Source organism: Heteronotia binoei, chromosome 7 (genome assembly GCF_032191835.1).
Source record: "Heteronotia binoei isolate CCM8104 ecotype False Entrance Well chromosome 7, APGP_CSIRO_Hbin_v1, whole genome shotgun sequence".
NCBI lineage: Eukaryota > Metazoa > Chordata > Lepidosauria > Squamata > Gekkonidae > Heteronotia > Heteronotia binoei.
Window position 1 is genome coordinate 65,603,440 of NC_083229.1, and position 22,168 is coordinate 65,625,607.

At 39.3% G+C, this 22,168-nt stretch overlaps 1 protein-coding gene across 7 annotated transcripts in view; it reads right to left on the minus strand.

Moving 5' to 3' along the window:
* Positions 1-347: 347 nt before the first annotated feature.
* Positions 348-22,168, minus strand: part of LYN (LYN proto-oncogene, Src family tyrosine kinase) — a 69,101-nt gene continuing 47,280 nt past the window's right edge. For all 7 annotated transcript variants that reach the window (XM_060243761.1, XM_060243760.1, XM_060243757.1 and 4 more), the window contains exons 9-13: positions 15,923-16,105; positions 14,353-14,429; positions 5,287-5,440; positions 4,490-4,621; positions 348-2,215 (exon numbers count right to left, since the gene is read on the minus strand). In XM_060243761.1, the coding sequence (XP_060099744.1) occupies positions 2,013-2,215; positions 4,490-4,621; positions 5,287-5,440; positions 14,353-14,429; positions 15,923-16,105 (749 nt within the window). In that variant the 3' untranslated portion in view covers positions 348-2,012. The remainder of the gene's footprint in view (positions 2,216-4,489; positions 4,622-5,286; positions 5,441-14,352; positions 14,430-15,922; positions 16,106-22,168) is intronic.

Sequence of the window (22,168 nt, forward strand, 5' to 3'; positions counted from 1 at the left end):
GGGACATTCTGCATGCAAAGCAGATGCTGCTTACTGAGCTGCAACCCCTCCCTCATACATTGATAGAAAAGGTATTTTATGCTATTCATCTAAGGAAGTGGGGACACTGTACATGGTCTTCTCCTTAATGTATCCTAACAGTGAGGTAGACTGGGCTTAATGAATGACTGGCCAGAGATCACCCAGGTCACATTTCAATTCTACTACCTAATACGCTTAAATTATAAGTTAAATAATTTTATAAAAAATAACTGGTTTTAGCATTTCTGGTGTTTAAAACTACAGTTCCCAGGGCTTTATGAGTTAAAAGTAGCAACAACTTAAAGCATACAAGAAAATCTATCAAGTTTAGAGTTTCAAGGATGTTTATTTATTAAAATCACAATGCCATGTAAAAATATTTACAGGTTGGCATACTGGTTATCAGTCTGCCAAATGGATTCCTTCATTCAAAAATGGTAAATAGCATGTGTGTGTGTGTGTATGTATATATATATATATATATATATTTAAAATGGTGTTCACGCAACTGAACAGAATCATATTCCTTATAGCAACCAGCTTGTGAATAAGCATTTCCTTAAAACTATTGTCTTCCCATTATTATCATGATAAAAAAACCCAGTCCAATGGAGTAAAAAATAGAGGCACGGTATAACAATTACCACAGTTAACTCTCATCCAGTTTCTGACTTGATCCCAAACTTGTACCCCTGAAGACTTCTAATATGCTTTCTCATGTGCAATTGTTACCATTCTAGATAATGGGTTGGATCCTGTCAAATATTACACCCAGTAAATTCCCTCCTCCCTGACTCCACTTTAATGTTGTAGCCAGGAATCGGCAATTCTCTAGGAGCAGCATATCAGACTACAGTGGGAAGGAAGAGGCTGGGAATACAAGCTTCTGGTTCCAAGCCTATGTGTGCAAATATATCAGACTCTTTGACTGTACAAACAGCAAGCTGTATTTCCTGAGATTTAATTTACATTTTAGTTGTGCCTTTTGTAACACTACATTTGGGGGAAAAACAGCAACAAAGAGTTAAGAATGAAAACAGTAATAACTCCAAAGCTGCTGTACAGTAAAAGCAGCTTCTTAGATACTGTTAATCAAATATAAGTATTTTTTTAAATGTCTCTGGTAGAACAGTTTTATGAAACCCATCAGTATAAAGGATTTTACCATTTACTTTTTTTTCAAAGTGAGTTTAAACTCTTCTACATACATGCCACATGAAATGTCTTATATTAGTTATAACATGTATTTCACATTCCATACACTGAACCTTTGAATAGGGAACTGTTCTGGAATTTAGGGGGAATGATACCACAGCTATTTCCGTGCTTTAAATCATGATAACCCGCAGGCAAACCTCAGCTGATCTTCTCCCTGCAGAAGTAAAAAGATCCATATATTTTCTCACACAGCTCTAAAACTTTAGGTAGGAATTTTAAGTAGACAAACAGCAGGAGGAAAGAAGTTCCGGAGCTGGTGTTACCCCTCTCATGTCCCTTCTTACTGCTCTTCTACTCCCAGTGTAACCCTTGAAGCTTCTGTTCAGTTAAGACACACATTCTGCCAGGAGAACATTCAGATGCTTCCTGTGTAAGATCAGATTTGGCCCAAACAGTGGCCTTTTAATGATGAACAATATAGCTGTACCATTTGTTCCAAGTTCTGATTACCATCATGAACTTGCATTTGTTCATTGTGTTTGCAGTTATTCCTTTCTTGTGTTTGACACCGGTGTGACTGTCTTTCCCTTTTGTCTTCCGAGTCAAAGCTCATCTCATCTGGATGTTTATTTAAGAAAAACACAAAGGAAGCATTAATAGTGGACTTTAACTGTAAGCAGGATGATAATTTACAGTGCTCATCTTCTTCCAGCTGAACTGCAGTTTTTAGTTTCAGGAACCACAAGTGATAAAGGTATTCCAATATATCCAAAATAACTGTCTTAAACCATATTATCCAAAGACTGTCAATGGAGCACAGAAGCTTCTTTTTCTTATGGCTGCTGCTGGTATTGTCCTTCTGTAGCTGTATAGAAGTCATCAAGCACGCTCTGTAAATATTCAAATGTTGGTCTCTCTTCTGCTTTATCTTTCCAGCAAGTTTTCATGATGTCATAGAGCTCAATTGGGCAGCCATCCATGCGTGGCATACGGTAACCCCGCTGAAGAGCTACCATTACATCAGAATTACTCATTCCTAAAATAATAAACACAAAAAACTCCTTTAAGCTGTCTTTTCTGGCCACATCAGAGCAAATGGGTTTTACATTTTCAAACATGTGCGGGAGCCACTTGCAAGGAGACATCTTTTCTCCCATGTCCCCCTCCCCCAATATTTTCTTCCATTTCCCGGCAACCCCCTCTCCCCATTTCCTGCTTTGTTCTCTCCTTCATATACAGTAACCTGCCTTTATTGCTCCTATGTCTTCAGCTTTCTCTCCTATGCTACCCCTGACAACATCTTCCCAAGGAAAAGCCTGGTCAGGTTGCACAGCAGTTGGGCCCAGTTGTGCAGTGATGCCAGAACAAGCTGAGCTGGGTTGATAGTCAGTTGCCAGTAGCCATACTGGGCTTGACTCTGGCGAGTCAACTTCTATCAGAGAACATGACTGACTGGGGGGTAGAGTTCTAGGGTTCTTTCAGCCTCCCAATCCACTCTTCCCTTCATGGCTTTAAGCAAAGGCTTAAAGGCGTGACAGTATTGTTGTGGTTGTCTAAAGCACAACAACCACTGAGAGTTTTGTAAGCCTTCTTTTCCTAAAGCCAAGAAATTTTTTTCTGTTATTTTGGAAATTTTAATACCCAAGCATATTTTATAGGGTTTTTAAAGATTTCAAATTGTAGAGAAATCCCTTAGTTATGCCTGCAGCTCTAGGAATCATAACCTTTATAGCACTGTGCTTTTACAGTTCTGCAACTATTTGAACATATGAAGCTGCCTTATACTGAATCAGACCCTCGGTCCATCAAAGTCAGTGCTGTCTATTCAGATTGGCAGCGGCTTTCCAGGGTGTGTGTGTGTGTGTTTACAAAGTTTACAAGATAATGCATGGGATGGAGAAAGTAGACAAAAATCAGCAGGTTCTGACACTATCTCTGCATTACGATCTACCTCTTGACCTAGAGATCCACAATCCAGCTCAGGTAAAAATTTTGGTTTCAGCAGTTGGCAACCTGACTGCTCTCACATGTGTCACTTATGTATCTGAAAACAGGTGCAAATATCATGTTTTTATGCTGGACAAAAGATGTTTTATCTCTACATAAGAAGTAATAAAAGATTTTCTCTTTTCAGTATGGTGTGTGATACAGGTCGTTACTGCAGCAAAGTTATTGATGTTAAGTGTGATTTAAAAGTGAGGTTGAGCATTGTCACAGATAGGGCCAGGAAAATGGGGAAACATTATGAAAGATATTTCTGCAAACCAGAAAACAGAGCTAACATAGTCTCTCAGCAGAACATGCCAAACAGAAAATCTAGCGACTTATACTAGAACTAAGGCCCACTGTGAAAGAAAATACAATAGGCTCTAGAAAGAGGCTCTAGGCAAGTGCCCCCCCCCCATACTTGTTCTCTTCCCACTCACCCAAGGTGGCCATTTTCTGTAGGGGAATTGATCTGACTTCAAGTGCTACCAGCTGAATATTAGGAATAAACTTTTTTACAATAAGAGTTGGTCAACCATGGAATCAGCTATCTAGAGAGGTGGTGAGTTTTTCCTCACTGGCAGTCTTTAAGCAGTGGCTAGACAAACCTCTTAACTTCTTATACATGATTCTGAAGTACCATGACAGGAAACTTGAAACCTGCAGATTCTAATTTATTATCTACAGGGAAGTTTTATGAAACTAAGGAAAAAATTGCATTGTGTGCCCCTCTTGCTGTTCTCACTTGGCTTTATCATGCAGTGGCTTACCGCACTCCGCACAAAATGGGATTCTAAATCTCTGTTCAATCCCACTTTAGAATCCTGTCTTGTGTGATCCTCTATTCAGACATCATGATGACCAGAACCTTAATCAAAGCAGGAAGTTCCAAACAAAAGTCAATGCACGAAGGGAGGCAGAAAAATGAGGGCCTGGGAACAAACTATATTTTTATAAGGGAAATAAATAGGGTTGTAGCAAGTGGAATTGCTCAGGAGGATGGTTTTATGAAGGGAACAGAGTTGTAATTTATTGCACTGCTCATTGTATGAATTATCTTGTTTTTTCTGTATTGTTTATGAAGCATCATTTTATTCCATTATTTTCTAATTTTGTAATCTAACTGGAGCCTCAGAAAGGAAGATGGATTAGAAATAAATAAACCTCTGTAAAGTTATGAGCATGAAATTACTGCGATGCACTTCCATAACTCTTTCATAAGAGTCTGTAAACCATGTATATGTTTCACAATAGGAAAATAGTTTGGTACCTGTCTAAGTAGAACAAGAGTACATAAAACAGAGGTGTATAACGAAGCACATACCTGGATAAGGAATTTTTCCATATGTAATGATTTCATATAGAAGAACTCCAAAGGACCACACGTCAGATTTTATAGTAAATAAACCATAGTTAATGGCTTCTGGTGCTGTCCATTTGATAGGGAATTTTGCACCTAAAGAAGGGGTAAAAAATCATCTGAAATTACTGAGGAAGAGAACTAATTCAAATAACAGTAGCTTTTAAAAAGCATTATGAGACCTGCTGCATCTAGACTAGTCCTCCTCTTATACCTGAACTGTCTTCACGCAAGAACTGCCTTTCCCAACATGTGCCCCTGAACTAACAGTGAAGATGCTGTATGGCTCCTATATCTCAGCTCATGCAGCTCTCATATTTTTCTTTCTAGCTTTTAATAGAGTCCTGGAATTTAAAGGGAAGAAAATGAGTGTTTATAACTGTTGAAATGCTAAAATGTCGCAAGCAGAAAAATGTTATGAAAATCTGTACACGCACCTCTAATACATGGCAGTCTGGTGTCCAGAGATTTACAGAGGGGCAATTGGCTAGATATAAGTGAGTACCTACTGGTAATGCAAATTATTTTAAATTAAAATCCTCTAGAAACATGACAATGTTTCTTTTGTTTAAGGCACAGACTGTAATATGCAAAAACATTTATTTTGAAGATCTGAAAGAGGACAAGAAACCACTTTATATGATTTTAAAAATATACTAGCATTGTTAAAAATGCAGTATTGATATGTGAAATATCAGATTCTTTCATAAGAAATAGTTGTTCATGGAACTTTTTTTGTATTATTATAAAGTGATACTTACCTTCCCTGGCTGTATATTCATTATCTTCAATCACTCTGGCTAGTCCAAAATCAGCAATTTTGCACATTAGTAATTCTGAGACGAGAACATTAGCTGCTCTCAGATCCCGATGTATGTAGTTTTTCCTTTCTATATATGCCATGCCCTCTGCAATCTGTACCAACAAGAGAAAAGCCTTCTATTTTTATATCATAGCACAAAAGTTGATGTGAAAGTGCAGCTAAATATATCTAAAATTCAAATACATAAATTGAAAAATAACTTAGAGATTTTCTCTTATATGGGGACATTTGCTCTTTTCAATCATTTACACAATTCATTAATCTTAATATATATATATATATTTATATATATAAATATTTTTATATATATATATATATATATATAAATAAAAAATAATTATGGACCACAACAGTCTTTTTAAAAAGCACATAACATCTAAAAGTATGAACTGCATTGGCTTTTCCTGCTGCATGAATCCATCTTCTTCCCTTCCCTTCTATCAATGATATTTCAGAAAAGGATCTCATTCTGTGAATAAGGATCACTATATTCAATGTATTCACCAGGGACTCGGTCACTATAGTTTTAACATTTAAAAATTACAGTTATGTGTGTATTTAAACAAGGTGCTGTCAGGAGGCAGGGAGTTGCAGTCCCTAACCTCCATCTCAAAAAATGAGCTCAGGTTTGGCTCTTCTCTGTTCTAAAAATATGCTAACCTTTTTAAAAATTATTTGTTACACTACAGCCACTTCTGTCACTCTGCATCATGACAATGAAACAGATATAATGCTACTGAATTATTTGACTAATATATTCTTGCTTGATTCAGAGGTCAGTGGAATGAATAAAGGCTGGAAGTCCTGGTGCTGTTCATCACAGGGACGTTCAGCAAAAAACATTTTAGTTTGGTTGTTAGTTTTGCTTTAGGTTCATTCAGGAAGTTGGGCAACATGCAGTGTAATCAAGATTATCAACTAGATTAAAATACTTGCACACAAACCAAGTTCATGCTTATAAATCAATGGTACTACTATGACTTAAATGCAATTTTTGCTACATAAGAGAATTGGAACTACATTTTACAAGTAAACACAACACCTTGAAAAGTCTTTTAAATTTCCCTCAAGAAGCAGTCCTGTTTTTGACATGCAGATCACCATTCATAAAATTTGTTTTCTCCTTGTTCCTCTTTTAGGGTGTCAGGCAATGGAAAAAAGTTGACAGCACTTCCCACCACAGTATCACAAGACTGAAAGCAGTTTTTTTTTTAAAAAAAGAGAGAAATAATGCATGAAGCCAAACCCTTGCATAAGCAAGAAACAGAAACTGCCAGTTTCACAAATTATACACAATCTGTGAAACTGGCAGTTTCTGTTTCTTGGTTATGCTAAACAGTGTTGGCAATTAAGTAATAACATTTGCCTTTTAAAAGCTGCAAAATTCACCTTGGAATAGAATCACAGAGGTGGAAGGTGTGCCACAGGCCATCTAGTCCAACTCACTGCTCCAGGCAGGATGAACCTAGAGCATTCCTGGCAAGTGTTTGTCCAGCCGCTGCTTAAGACTGCTAGAGAGGGGGAACTCACCATCTCCCTAGGTAGTTCCTTCCACTGTTGAACAATTCTTACTGTAAAAAGTTTTTCCTAATATCCAACCAGTATCTTCCTGCCCTTAATTTAAACCTATTATTGTGAGTACTATCCTCTGCTGCCAACAGGAATAGCTCCCTGCCCTCCTCTAAGTGATAGCCCTTCAAATACTTAAAGAGAGCAATTATGTCCCCACCCTCAACCTCCTCCTCTCCAGACTGAACATTCCCAAGTCCATCAGCCTTTCCACATAGGGCTTGGTCTCCAGGTCCTGATAATCCTTGTCACTCTCCTCTGCACCCACTCCATTGTTCACATCCTTTTTGAAGTGAGGCCTCCAGAATTGCACACAATCCAGGTGTGGGCTGACCAATGCAGTGTACACAGGGACTGTGACATCTCTGGTAGGAACTCAAGTGGTTGATTCTGCTGCTGAGAGCCAGTTGCTCTCCTTAAAACTGGCTGACTCCTGAGTAGACTCCATCAAAGCCATGCCCTTCTGTGACCTGCCAGACAACATCCCCATCCTCAGGATTGGCTAGCACAATATGCCTTCAGTGAGGCTTGCAACCCTCTGGGGTAATTATAGGAGCAAAAGTGTTGACCCCAGACAGTATGGAATAGACAGATACTATGGCTGATTCCGCATTTGGTGTTTGCCTCCCTTTCACTCTGAGGTTGTTCTATGCGGGTGTGATTTCTCGATTCCGCACTAGAGAATTTCTCCCGGATTCAATTCCCAGTCTGTTCCGTGTGTTCTGATTCCACGTTACTGTTGCTCCTGGAGTTTCCCCTACAATCGTAGCAATTTCCCCCTCCATACGTTTCCCTTTTTTTTCTTTTAACACGCATGTGTGTTCACGTTACAACGCGATTGTCTTTGTTTGCGTTACAACGTAATGCCAGAGGCATAATACTGGCAAAGTCACATGTTTTCCTTTTGCCCTGCCATTGGCAGGTTATCTAAGCCCCGGGAAATCTGAGTTGGCGATCCACCATTTTTATCCACACACACTGAATGTTAAGCACACACTTTTCCATTAAAAGTTATAACAAATTACAAACAGATGCATGAAGGTGGTGGTGGGGGGGAAGATTTATGCAGAGCGGTTAAGGGAGAAAGTCTCCCCAACCTATCAAAAATATAAACGTATAAACATAATCAAATTCCCATTTCCATTTGAGGCCATGGGGGGGAATCGATAAAGGTGGCAATCGCGCATCTTTAAAGTAGTTTGTGTAACATCACTATTTACGTAAGTGCATTGTAATGATCTTATTTGAAAAAAAAATTATAATAGTCAGGAGTGATTTTTATCGGAGGGGGGAAGAAAGTAATCACAATGCAATGACACATTATCAAAATCACGTGGAATACCATAAAGAACGGGGGCGGGTGGAAGCAAGGGATGTATTCAGTAAAAGAAAATTGCATTACATCGTTATATATATTTTTGCGTTGTAACGCGAAACGTGATTTGTTTAAAAAAATTACTCTATTTCAGGAAAATATTGGATAATTTTCAAAGGGATAATTTTCAAAGGGAGTAAAATTAAGGAAGTATGACGAAATAACTGGGCAGAATCATGGGCGTGGAGTTATGTGGGTGTGTTCTTCTGATGCGAGAAGTTTGACAGCGCATTGGCATGAGTTCTGCACATAAATTTCGAGCCCCGGAACCTCATCAAAAATAAATTTCTCGCATTTTGCTGATTTCTTAAATTCGGGGCAACACCGCTTTGGAGGCGGGTCAAACTGCTGCCTCGGGTCAAGATATGCGTAAACCAACATCTGCCCTGGGGGAAACACAGCACCGGAGCAAAGGCTAATGCGGATTGTGAAGCATCCCCTATGTGAACTACAAACATTTCTGAAACATAGATCTCAAGATGATGCTGTGTATGTATTCTTTAAGTTGGTGCAATTAATACACAGAGGGGGAAATTGGTAATGTGTGCTCTGTCCCTGTCCTAGCCTCTACCTGCTGTACAGACTTCACACAGACAGCCTTCACAGACAGCTGTACATAGAATCTCTAATTCATTAGAGAAACTGTTGTTGTTTCCTACCCTGTATTTAACTTAGGAAATTCAAATAGCATGAGCACATGCGCTCACACACAGAGAGAAATTTCTTGCTCCAGCTATTGGTCAAACAGACTTCGCATGGTTGCATATGAACAAGCTTCTATAGTAGCTCTGTTTTTCAGTCAACTCTACTGCAGTTGTACAGTCCATTGTTTTGTGGAAGAGGGCATTCCCTAAGAGACAATCCTAGAAAGCTCATATAAGACAGAAGTTTTCAAAACTTTCATCACATCCATTCAGATAGCCAAAGAGTCAAATCATTTCTTTTGTTATAGTTGTGTTGACTATTAATCATGACTAAAATTAAGTATTTTAATAGGGATGGACACTAATTGGACCACACATTAAAGTCTGTGATAAATTTTGGATGGTTCATGCCTTGTGAAGTCAAGTTCATGGCAGGTCATTCAGTGTGAACTTTCCACAAACTTTTCAAACTGTCTATGGAGGTTTGTGAGTAGAGACATTCCCAGACAGACTGTATCCACTACATCAAAATGTTTAAATAGCTTCAAAGCAACAACTTGGATGGCATGTGGAGCATCTTGGGGAGGTCCCCTGAAACTCTGATGTCTCTAGCTTGCACAGGATCTATTCTACACAATCCTGAACTTCAGTCATTTTGACAGACGGAGGATACAGACTGTATAGAACAGATTATGTACAAGTTAGAGACAACAAACTCACAGCAGAACTCCCCTAGACAATCCATGCCCTCCAAGTTTGAAATTTCTAGCTTACACAAGATCTGTTCTATACACTCCTGCAAAATGACTGCATCCTCACAGGGGGTCTCTGTCTGAGACTCTTTTACCTGCCCTCTAACTTTGGTGAAGATTGGATTTACAGGGCCTGAGTTACACCCTCCCCCTGCCCCCAAAAGGTGCTTTCTGGGGAAATGACAGGCACCCTCTTTGGGGGGCTGTAACTTGCGTCAGTTCATGGCCATTTTTCATTTTGCGAAAATTGCTTCACAAACCACAAATTGGCCAAAATTCATGAAAAACTTTAGTTTGTCAACCAGTTCATTCCAATCCCTACCAAATAACTAATTTCCCAGTTCAGAAACTGACTTCCAGCTGACTGGGAGATTCTGGGGCTTGCAGCCTGCAGTGTAGCTGCTAGGCTGCATTAGCCTGGTTTGCCTCCCTGGGTGGAGAGAGTCAGGGGGCACCCGTTTCGGCGCGCAATGTAAGGGGCGGTGTCTGGCTGTTTTAACGGCGTTTGCTGGTTGCCTCATTTGGGGGCCAGGTAGGAATTTTTTGCACCCCAGCTGAATGGCTGTTGCTGGGGTGTGTTTTTTGCCTGCCCTGCATAGCAGTACAGTGGATTGTGGATTTGGCTATCGGGAGGTGCTGTTTAAATAGGTGGTCACTTTAGTTGGCAGGTTTTTGGGGTTTAGGGCACTATGCGGCTAGGGGAGGATTGTGAAGCATTCCCCTTTTGGGGAATTAGGGGTCTGGCAGGATCAACCCTTGGGTTTGGAAACCCGGGGTTTGGAGAATTCAGACTGTCCTGGAGGCTCGGCTAGAGGGTGTCTTCCGTCGAGACGTGCGTCTGGGTTTGGGCTTTCTGGTGCGCGCCTCCCTGCTGGGCCTGCCTGGCAGGAGCTGAGTCACACAGCTCTGGCTGGGGGGCTGGGTCTCTCGCCCGCTAATGGCAGGGGGGCGGTCGCGGTGACCCCTAGCCCTGGCCAGCCCGCTGTTTGGGTGCCCTTGCCGTTTAATAAAGTGGCCCAATTTTATACCAAAGCATTGTGTCTGACTCTTTATTCCAACCTTGGGGGGGCAATAGTTACAAGTCAGTTTCTAATTTGCTGCTTGAATTTGTTACAAAGCTTCCAATATGCTGCTCAGACAACTTATCTAGTTTATCTAACTGCTAAGATATAGCAGTTTTTTGAAGGAAGAGGGAGTGGAATCAGAAGCCAACTCTCAGCTGATTGGAGGATCAGCCTTGGAACTTTGCTGCCTGCTAAACTTGATAAGACACAGGAAAGTTATTGGGGGGGGGAGGTATCAGAAGCTGGCTCCCAGTTATCAGGGGATCAAATAGGAACAGGTTTCTGATGCACTCTCCTCCCCTCAAAGTAAGTGCTGTACTGGGGAAAGTTTGAGGCGAAGCAATTAGCATTCACAGCAGTGAACAGGCTATGAGCCAAACCAGCAGGTGTTTAAGCATCTCTGTATCATTGACAAGGAATAGTAAGTATTAGTCAGAAAGAGAAACATGTATACATACATAGGATAAACATCTATAACTGGATCTTGAAAAGAGTTAAAACAACAAATTGTGCCATAGTAATGTTGGAAACTAGAATATGCCAAAATTGTAATTAAAAATAGAAGAAATTGCAGTCTCATATAAATAATATAAATTTGCTAGCTAGCAGAATACAGTAAGATAATATGAAACAGATTTTGTCACTTTGTTTACAGTGCTAGGTCAAACTAAGGTTAATTTTTACATCAGGATATTAAGGGCTGGTTCAAAAGATATTTGCTATAGAAGTTGTTGTGGCATTGTGACAAGCAGTAAATATTGCTTTATACAGGGTTTTATTTAAAAAAAGAAATCAAACCCAAGCTTTGTATGCATTGTCTTCACTTATAGTTTCTCTTTCACTGTGCTTCCTTTAAAAGTGATAACTGAATAGCAAGTGCTTGTTCTGACCAGCTGCTGCATGTTCTAGAAAAAAGGAAAGCCCATTGCAGCAGCAGCAACAACAACAAAAGGGAGGGGGGGAGGTAACTGGCAATGATCTGTTGTGCACCCTTAATAGACTGCAAAATGTTACTCTTACCTTTTTGCCCAGACCCCCCAGAATTAACTTCATTGTCTGTCCCTCTGCAGTTATAGGGTACATCTCTACTCCTGGGAGGTCTTTATACCTCCTTGGACTGCTTTGGATAAAGGTGAATAAGAATTACATCAAACCCTTCCATAAACTGATAGGACCCTCCAACAAGATGTTTCCTGCACTACACTGATTCCATAAGAAGAGGATCTGGGTAAAGAAATCCAACTTCTTTTGAGTTTTTAGTCTGGACTGGCCAACAGGCTAATTGCCAGTAGCTTGGAAAATCTATGTTGCAATTCAATCCCTACGAAAAGCAATAATGTGTCCTCCTGAATTTGTAGAACTTTGCAACCTGTGATTCTACTCTGGTTTAATGACTCAATCTTAGAATCAGTGCAGGACAACTCCACCTCTACAGTTGATAAAACAAAAGGTGCAAGCCCCAGCCAAGGAAAATGGTTTGCTACAGATTTGCTACTTTGTCTTGATGGGTGCCCGCCAGATAAAGACAGTTCTGGGTACAGCTGGAATATTTTCTCTTCCCTCCTCCCATTCCCATCCTAGTTTAGGAAGACTCCTCACCAGTCATGTTATGTTAGTCTTTTTTCTCGCTTCCTGCACCATCCATTGTGCAGTATCAAACCCTTCCCTCTTAATCACCTTAGATCTAAGCCAAAATCATTGTGTTCAGTTTGACAATAGCAAGCAACTCTTCCTTCCTCTACACAAAATTTCTCCTTTCAGCACAGCTCAAGCCTGCAATTAGGAAATACATGAATATTTCCATGACATCACAGCAAGTTACTCAAGGATTACAGGAAATGGTGACACACAGGTAACAGTACTGTGAGTACAACAAATTATCCCTTCATAATTAAATTTAAGTTTACACAATAAAGCTATACTTACAGGTAAATCACCTAGTATTTCAAAGGATACTTTTTCTCTGCATTCTGGGGTCTGAATCCAGATTCTACTCAGCACTGCACTAGAATAACTATTTATAGTACATTCTAGGCATGCCATTCTATTTTTCTTTACCACCTGTAACTGAAGTGCAATGTGTTGCCAAAAAACCTGCTCCTTACATTGCTGAAGCAGATGATTAGGATCTTTCCTTGGTACATTATTCCATTCCCTACCAGCTCTGGCTGACTTAATTTGTGACCAAACCAGTTTTGAGGTGGATTTAAAGAAAATAAAAATCAAACTAACCCTGATACAACTTAGGCAAACCTGGTAGTAATAGCCTAAAGCAGGGGTGTCAAATTCATTTGTTAGGAGGGCTGGATCTGACATAAATGGGACTTTATAGCCGCCCTGAGCCTGCCGTGGTGGGGGAGGGCGGGATATAAATGAAATAAATAAATAAATTTGTGAGCCTGGGTCATGTGTGTCATGAAATATAATGCCAGGTAGTGGAAATACAAACTTTATAATGGACACAGACAAACACAGTTAAGATATTATTTTTAAACCTAAAATACAAACATGCTTAAAACTATTCTAATATTTTGTTTAAGTTGGACAGGTGGGGAATAGTGGAATTTGGCAGTGCAATTTTTAAAAAGGCTCTGACTCTGTGGAAACAATGAAATGGCATTGTAAGCTTCTCCCCCATCCCTGAGTAAGATTGGCAATGGCTTTCCAGTATAATATCCCCCTTTGGCTGTGGGTTCCCACATTAGATTATTCACTAGATTAGGGCCATTCAACAGAGATAAACTGGCTGAAAGCATCAATCTTTTATTTGCAAGAACACAACTCCAGGAAGCATGAGTTTTATCTGGCTAAAGAAATGCTGAAAATGTAACCATCTCCACTCCATTTGAAACCATTGCAGAGCAAAGACAAAGCTGTAAGAAAAACGTGGAATGGATCTTAAAATCCACCCCACGTTTTCCTTGCAGCAGCAGCAAAGAAAGACAGGAAGAGCCCAGGAACTGAGACTCAGACTGGGAGCATCAAAGAGGGCTTCAAAGAGCTCCTTTGAAGCTCCTAGACTGAAAGAGACTCTACCTCCCAGCTGCAAAGAGCCTAGGAGAGGCAGCCTCCAAGCTTCAAAGGGTAAGGACAGGAGGGGGGGGAGAAAAGAGTCCCAGTTCTGATCAAAGCCCTGAGTGGGCTGGTTGCAGTCCATGGAGTGTTTGACACTCCTGGCCTAAAGCATCAAGAGAAATGTCATAATAATCTACCCCACAAAACAGGAAACAATTTTTATGGCCACATATAAGCATGCTTTTATTGAAAATCCATTTAAATAAAAACTCAGTATCCAAATTATGGAAATGGAAGGTGTGGATCAAAGCATGCCTCAATACACCAGACCTCCAGGCAGTTGTAGAAGATAGGTCCAGGTGAGGCCAAAGCACCTTTCCATCACTTTTTGTGCTTTAATATACTGAACTTCAACCAAGAATTGTCAGAATGGCCGTCCCAGTTTTCTGTTTTACCATAGCAGAAAGCCTTGTTAATATAAAATCCTTGGTTGGCTACACTGAGTTTTTATAAGGCATCCAAGTCAGAATTCTCAGCAAAAGACCTGTAATACCATGTATTACATTATATTACTACTCTGTTTACCTGAGCTGAAAAGTCAATAAGCTTTGGCAGCAGTAATTTCCCGCCCTCTGTACTCTTCAGAAAATTCAGCAAGCTACCTGTGTGAACAAAAGTTTAAAACAAGTTTGAAACCAAGAAACAAGTAAAAACACTGGAGATCTAATCTTTGAAGAATCAGGCAGAAATTTATTTGTATATATTTTACTTAAAGAAAAATACCAAATTTTTTGTGACAGGAGTTAACTTTCTCGGGTTTCTGTTTTGCAAAAGCTCAGTGTGGCTACAAAAATTTTCAGCAATTAGCAATATGTTTCCAATGTTTGTACATCAAAGAAGTGGGTATCATCATGTGCAATCTCCTGATCTGCACTCAAAGTACAACCATTTAGTTTTGTATGAAGGCTGTTTAAATAGTAGCTCCTTTGAAAACATGCTTCAACCTCCTAAGAACCTAATAACAGCTGCTTTTAAACAACATCTTTTATTGACATAGTAACCATATTAATAACCGAAAAGCAGATTTTAAAGATGCAGAGAACTGTATATGACGTAACTAGCTGATTTATGTACTTGTAATCTTAGCACCGAGAGTACGTGCAAAGATAAATCCACTTGCTATTTGAAGTAAACTACTCTTATACATAAAGGGGAAAAAAATCTGTGCTTTGATTATACAAATTATCCGCAAAATTTTCTTTCTTCCTAGTCAACATATCATATGGTGTTCTGTAGACATTAATATGGTGTTCTGTAGACAATCTTAAATATATTTCCAATACTTAAAATCATAGAATCAAAGAGTTGGAGGGGACCTCTAGGGTCATCTGGTCCAACCCCTGCACAATGCAGGAAATTCACAAATACCTCCCCCCACACCCCCAGTGATCCCTGCTCCATGCTCAGAAGTACTTGGAAAGGAAAAGTCCCCTATGCAAGCACCAGTCGTTTCTGACTCTGGAGTGACACTGCTTTCACAAGTTTTCACGGCAGACTTTTTATGGGGTGGTTTGCCATTGCCTTCCGCAGTCTTTTACACTTCCCTCCCCAAGCAAGCTAGGTACTCATTTTGCTGACCTCGGAAGGATGGAAGGCTGAGTCAACCTTGGGCCAGCTACCTGAATCCAGCTTCCGCTGGAATCGAACTCAGGTCGTGAGCAGAGATTTCAGATCACAGTACTGCAGTACTGCTGCCTTACCACTCTGCGCCACGGGGCAGAAGTACTTACAGTACCAGTAAATACGTGCCATAGACAAAAAACCACTATCTGTGAGTTCCTGCCTATGTTCCCCTACATCTCAGGCTTCTATAAATGCATACAACTCACAAGACACTGGCCTGAGTAAGAAGAACTTGTGTGAATCAAAATCTTGGAACATTTCTTTATCTTCTGAAACATACAGCCATTTAGTCTCAATATGTCCCTGTTAAACTGCCTATTTGAAGTAATTTTGTCCAAGATATGAAACTTACACCGTAAACAAACTTCTTAGCCACTTATATGCATAACAAATAGCTATAAAGTACACGCCAAGTTCACATTCATGCACACAAAAATGGTATTTTCTTGTTTCTAAAACCAGTAATTCCTACCTCTTGTAACAAACTCTGTTATTATATAAATAGGTTCTTCTTTGGTGACGACAGCATACAATCTAACCAGCTTGTCATGCTGAAGTGATTTCATAAGATTGGCTTCTTCCATGAAAGCTTGCACAGACATAGTACCAGGCTTTAGAGTTTTAACTGCAACTTTGGTATTGTTATTGTAGTAACCTAGAATGAAAGAGATTATTATGCTATTACCAAAATCCAGCAAGCTAAACTGATTTTTAAGGTGATGCATCTGGGCACTCAAACTTTGGCTTTATTAAAAGTAATAAATAAAGCCAACGTTTGAGTGTCTAGATACATCACTGTTTGTCTCTGTGTTCATAGCAGACTGGTTTTATATTAATTCTCCCACACACCAAAGGCCCAAAACAAAATACGTTTTTTTAAAGATATACACACAAACCATCTGAACAGATGGAATACAATTTGAAATCAATCCTTTCACTGATTTCTTAAACAAAAATGTAATATTTAGCAAGTATTTGTACATAAAATACACATTAGCCAAACTTCTGATATCCTTTGGAATAGACCAAGCTGATTCACTCTTTATGTGGCAGAGAAGGTTGCCACTTGTATTTCTTTGGCGGGTAGAGATGTAGAGAATGTAAGAACTCAAGGAGATATGGTAAGCATAACTGGATGCTTACTCAGTGAGCGCCACCACATGTTTGTACACATCTCTCGTTCAAATGCTACAGGTAGCTAAACCACAGAGATGCAGAAGATACATGAGAAAATTACCTAAGGAGAAAAGTGAAGCTGTTCTTATTGGACAGCTATTGCTCATATGCAGGCTTTGACTAACTGTCACATGAATTTCCAGTGAGCCTTAAGAGGAGGGGTGGGGGGAGAGACAGGCTTCCCTTTCAGCACCGTGTTTGATTCACTTTAGCCTTATAGAACTATTTGCTTTTCACTATCACCTACTGAAACTTAACTAAAGGAGGAGAAAAGATGGATTACAGAGAAGCCTATTTCACCTTTCAGCATAGGTAGCTTATTACTATGTTAAAATGCTGATGACAAAGCTTGTACAATTAATGAGCTCAACTGGCCAAACTTTTACCTTACATTTACAGTATACTTCAATATATTTGCTTTATTAGCTGTCAATGCTGTATAAAAATTTTCTTCAAGATTTCTGTTACTAAGATTTCCTACCGCACTGGAATTCAGCTTGTTTATACAAAGCTTCCTCCTCAAACTAGTCATTGCTGTAAGAGTACATATTTACGCAGGGAATTTACATCATTTAATTTAAAAGAACAAGCATGGAAATAGATTTTCAAGACCAAATTTTGGCATCTTAGGAACTGCAGAGTGACTGCAGAAAGTCTTCTGCTATCAAAGTACAATACTGAAATAATGCATGAAAACACAGATGAACTATAAAATCTAATATTATTTGGACCTATTACAAAGTTGCCACAGAAACAGAATTGGCAGAGGGTGACTGACATTGTGGGTTTCCTATTTTACAATTTAGTACATGCTTATGTTTTTAATCTTCTTTTGCAAAAATAGCTCCTGACACAGTTGGTCAGTGATCACTTTTCATGGTTTTAACTGTGAAAGCCCATTCATAACACATTTGTTGGTCTAAGGAACTACAAGATGGTTTGCTGTTTTAGCCGCAACAGCTTATCGCAACTACTTTCCCAAAAATATAAAGACATCGTATCTGATCATCTGATAATGCATATTTAGTGAGTACTCATGCTGTTTTTTATCTATTTTTTTCCTCTGCCTCCATAAAATCATTCTGGAATAACTAAATACTAAGTAAATATAATCCTTTATGAACTGGTGAGATCACAGGACAACAAAGGCAACTGGAATACCACAGAATTGTACCATCAAGTTCTTAGATGTTTGCAATCAAAATGCTTCCCACCAGCTTTTAATACTAAAGCCTGGAGAGGAAGCATGTAGTTTGGTCCACAGTGCAGTAATTTTACCCAAATGTAACAATAACCCACAGAGAACCAACCATGCTGAGACAAATATAGACGTCAAAAGGCTCACATAAACAAGAGGAAACATCTTGAACCAGAAGCACTACTCTCCAGTTCTGTATGCATATATGCAAGCACAGAACTTCCTGAAATCAGTTATTTCTGCTACAGATGACAGCACTTCACTGAGCATATCAGCTCAGTGTCCAAAACTGTTATCATATGGGCTTATTAAACAACAAACACACTGATGCTATCTGTTGCTTGATACCCAAAAACTGTATTTTAGCTAGTGTGGTGCATTTTCTATTAAACAAGTGAAATTGCTATAACCAAGTGGTAGAAAAATCAGTACACTAAGGGGAATCACACAAACACTGCCCACACAATCTTCTCCTCTTGCAGAATGCAACTGGGTCGCATGTAAGTGTTCCACAGCATCAAGGGAGAGCTTCTGTCCCCATTTCAAGTGTACTTTAGACTCTCAGAAAAATTAATGGCTTGCCACAGAATGCCCTATAGAATGAAGACCACCTGTCATTGCAATGGAGATGCCAAGAATCTTGTAAACTGTACCCCTATGCATGCTTTACATTTTTATTATTGTCATGGAATGAATTATTCTGTTAAAGCAAAAGACATTACTATTTTCCATTTACCTAGAACTCAAAGCACATCTTTCCCCCCTAAAGGTTAATTTACTGAAGTTCCGTAATAAGCATACAGAAAACTGAACTTTGCTGAGAAAGAACCAGTATGGCTTCTGCAAAGGAAAATCCTGTTTCTATAACTTTTAAAAACTATAATGTGGTGTCTGTCCTCTATATTACATTCTTCTGACAGCAGGTGGTGATTTCTTGTTTTGCTTTGCTTAGCATTTCCTTATTGGCCATTCTTTCTTTTTTACGTATGTATTGTTCTTAAACTTGATTTTAATGTCTTTTTAACTGTTTGCTTCCTTGATGGCCCTAACTGGATAAAAAGATAAGATACAAAGCTTTAAATAAAAATCATAAAAATAAATAAGAATGAAGATAGTGTAATCAGTAAGTATTCAACTGGATTCAACCAGTTTTTCTACTCATGAAAAGGGAGGAGGGATTCCCTCTGACCACCAATAAGAGTTATGTTAGGGATAATAGGTTCTGCACATACAAAGGGCATATTGGACAGGGACTGTAGCAAGGAGGGATTTGCAGTAGACTGAGTGAAAAAGCTGGCTGGGTTCAATCTGTTATATACACAGACACACACACAAAAACCCTACACCATTCAAATTAAGTCCATCATCAAAGACTCCTGAATGAAGATTTTGTGATAATGTTTGTGAAATGCTTCCAACAATAGAATGCTATGCACATACTAAACATCTAATAGGAGAGGGCTACCACCACATCTGGATCCATAGCACTTTTATTATTAACTGCCCAGGATCTGTGCACGTGAGAAAGAAAATATTACATGATCTGCCTGCCATTGTCATTATCTGATTATTTTATTGTTTAAATATTGTTTTGTTTACTGTCTATTTTATGTTGTTAGCCCCCTTGAGTCTGTATGGAATGGGCGGGATATAAATATAATGTAAATAAATAAATAAATAAATATAATTATTGAAGTGTGCAAACATGGTCTTCCTATAAATCAGTAGCTAGATGAATAAAGAGGCCTGGGAACTAGTCACTCTATCTTTCTTATCTAATCCAATGATTTCTGTGAATCATTGAAGATACAGCCGTTGCGTTGCAAGAACTGCGTCTCAGGCTGGGCTGTCATTGTGTCCATGTTGAGTGAGTCAGAAAAAGCAAGTCGGGAGGATTTGGCATTTTAAAAACCTGGTTGCTCAGAATGTTCCTGCTCACTGGGAGGCTGAGTTAAATTTGTCTCAGTAAGGGAGTTTCCCATAGTAAAACTTTCATGCTCATTTTGGATTGGATTATCCTTAGAGATGTGGGCAGGTTGCTGTCTCTATAAGTGATTGGAAACAGTTTTTAGTAAGTTCCAGTCTCCCAATAACTGCGTGTTGCTCCATAGTTGGTAGCTTTCCAAAAGAGTGTAGAAGATAAATATCAATAAAGTTTGGTGTAGTGGTTAAGTGTGTGGACTCTTATCTGGGAGAACCGGGTTTGATTCCCCACTCCTCCACTTGCACCTGCTAGCATGGCCTTGGGTTAGCCATAGCCCTGGCAGAAGTTGTCCTTTAAAGGGCAGCTGCTGTAAGAGCTCTCTTAGCCCCACCCACTTCACAGGGTATCTGTTGTGGGGGAGGAAGGTAAAGGAGATTGTGAGCCGCTCTGAGACTCTTCGGAGTGGAGGGCGGGATATAAACCCAATATCATCATCTTTTTCTTCTTCTTCCAATGGGTCACAGTTGAGAGATAGAACATTTTGTTCCAATTGTTCATCCTTGTCCACTGGAATCTCTGAAGTCCTTCTATTGAGACCCATCGGGGACTTTCTATTGGGTGTAGCCAGCTGTGGAACTTCTGGAATTGTTGGCTTTCCTTGGGACTTGGAAAACTTCTTTATTTTAGAGAGAGTCAGGAGTGGTTCAGCCATTGTTACATTTACAAAACAGCGAGCTGGGAATATCCCCTTTGTCCATAGAAACTTTTTCTGCTTCTGAATTAAAATAGGAATATCAGGGGTTTTAAAAGTCAATAAAATTCTCTGTGGCTGAAATGAACAGTTTAAAAATTCCATGTTAAACAAATCTATTATTTGATAATTAATCTGGAGAACTTCACGGAGATGAGATTTAACTAGGTGACTATTCCTCCAGCTCGGAATCCTACCTCTGTAGCTGCAGATTGTTAAATAGACCTTATTTGGTTGAAAAATCAATTTTTGTGATTTTTTTACTGTATTTACCAACTGCATCTAGCTCAGTGTTGAATACTGAGGAGGCTTTAGACTTTGATTCTAAATTTTCTTGAGCCATTGGAATTTTTGAGGATAGGTGAAATTGATGAATTTCCCTGGTTGTATTAATTAGCAGTTTTATATCAGATGCCAGGTTTGAAAACCTATCTTTGATACTTTTTATGTTTTCAAAGAGGGTTTTAACTGTTCTGGCAGTAAATTCAAGGAGTGCTTGCCCAAATGAGGAATTAATAATATCCTCATTATCAGAAAGAATCTGCTGTGTTCTTAAATGCCTCGGGTCAGCCTCATCCTCCTTGTCCTCCTGCGCGAAAGTGCTAATTGCCTCCTCCCTCAATCTCACACTCCGAAGGAGAAAAGCGATTTGTAGTTTCAATAACAAAAGCAGTTGAAGAAGCTTTTTGTTTGGTACCGGAGACTAAAAAAATCCCCAATCTTAGACTGCTTCTTAGCAGGGATAGAAGATGATTCCTCTGCATCCCTTGAACACTTGCCGGGAGCCATTGTTCAAATTTCAAAGCAATAGCAAGTACTATTAAGATTAAATAGACCTTAGAATGATACATGCAAAAATATTCTTTGCTCCAAAACTCCTTTTCCGAGAGGAAAGAGCAGCAGAAGTAGAGTAACCTTTTACAACTTGGAGAGGTTCCCAAATTTTCTGTATGGGAAAAAGCTTCACATAGAAAGTTAGCAACAACAAAAATAGACTCCCAGTCTTCAAGGCCAATTGTAAATTAGTTGGCTGTGCCTGGCCAAGTGATAGCCGTGATTGAACTGCAATAATCGACTCCTTGTCGGTACTTAAAAATAATAAGAATGCCAAGTCCTTGAAATCATCAATTAAACACAGAAGGGCCAAAAAAGCAGCTTAAAATATCTTGGGAGTATTTAAAACTACTTAGCGTTTATCAGAGTCATGAATACAGCCGTCTGCAGCCAACGCCTGTAACCGGACTGGCCCGGGAACTACTAGTTGTGGGTCCTGTCATATTAGTGCAACACTAGGGCTATGCATGGAGGTGCAATCTAAGATATACAAGAGGACATTTTGGTACTGGGGAAAAAGTCCCTGACAGAGAAGCTTCCATTTGTAAAAAGAGGCCTTACTCATAACATGTGGTTTATTGTTAATAGCATTTATGGCATCTGAACTTAAGCCTGAGATGAAAGGTACTAGCCAAAACATTGGAATTCCCTCCCCAGGGAGATTTGTTTGTCTTCCTCTATTGTCTTCTGTAAGTGGGTGAAAATATTTTTGTTTTGTTTTGCATACTGTTCTTAACCACTCCCTCCTCAAGCCCCAAACTTATAGGAATTTCCCCATCTGGAGTTGGCAACTGTATTTCCTTCCCAGCCAACCATCAACCTACATTGATCTGAC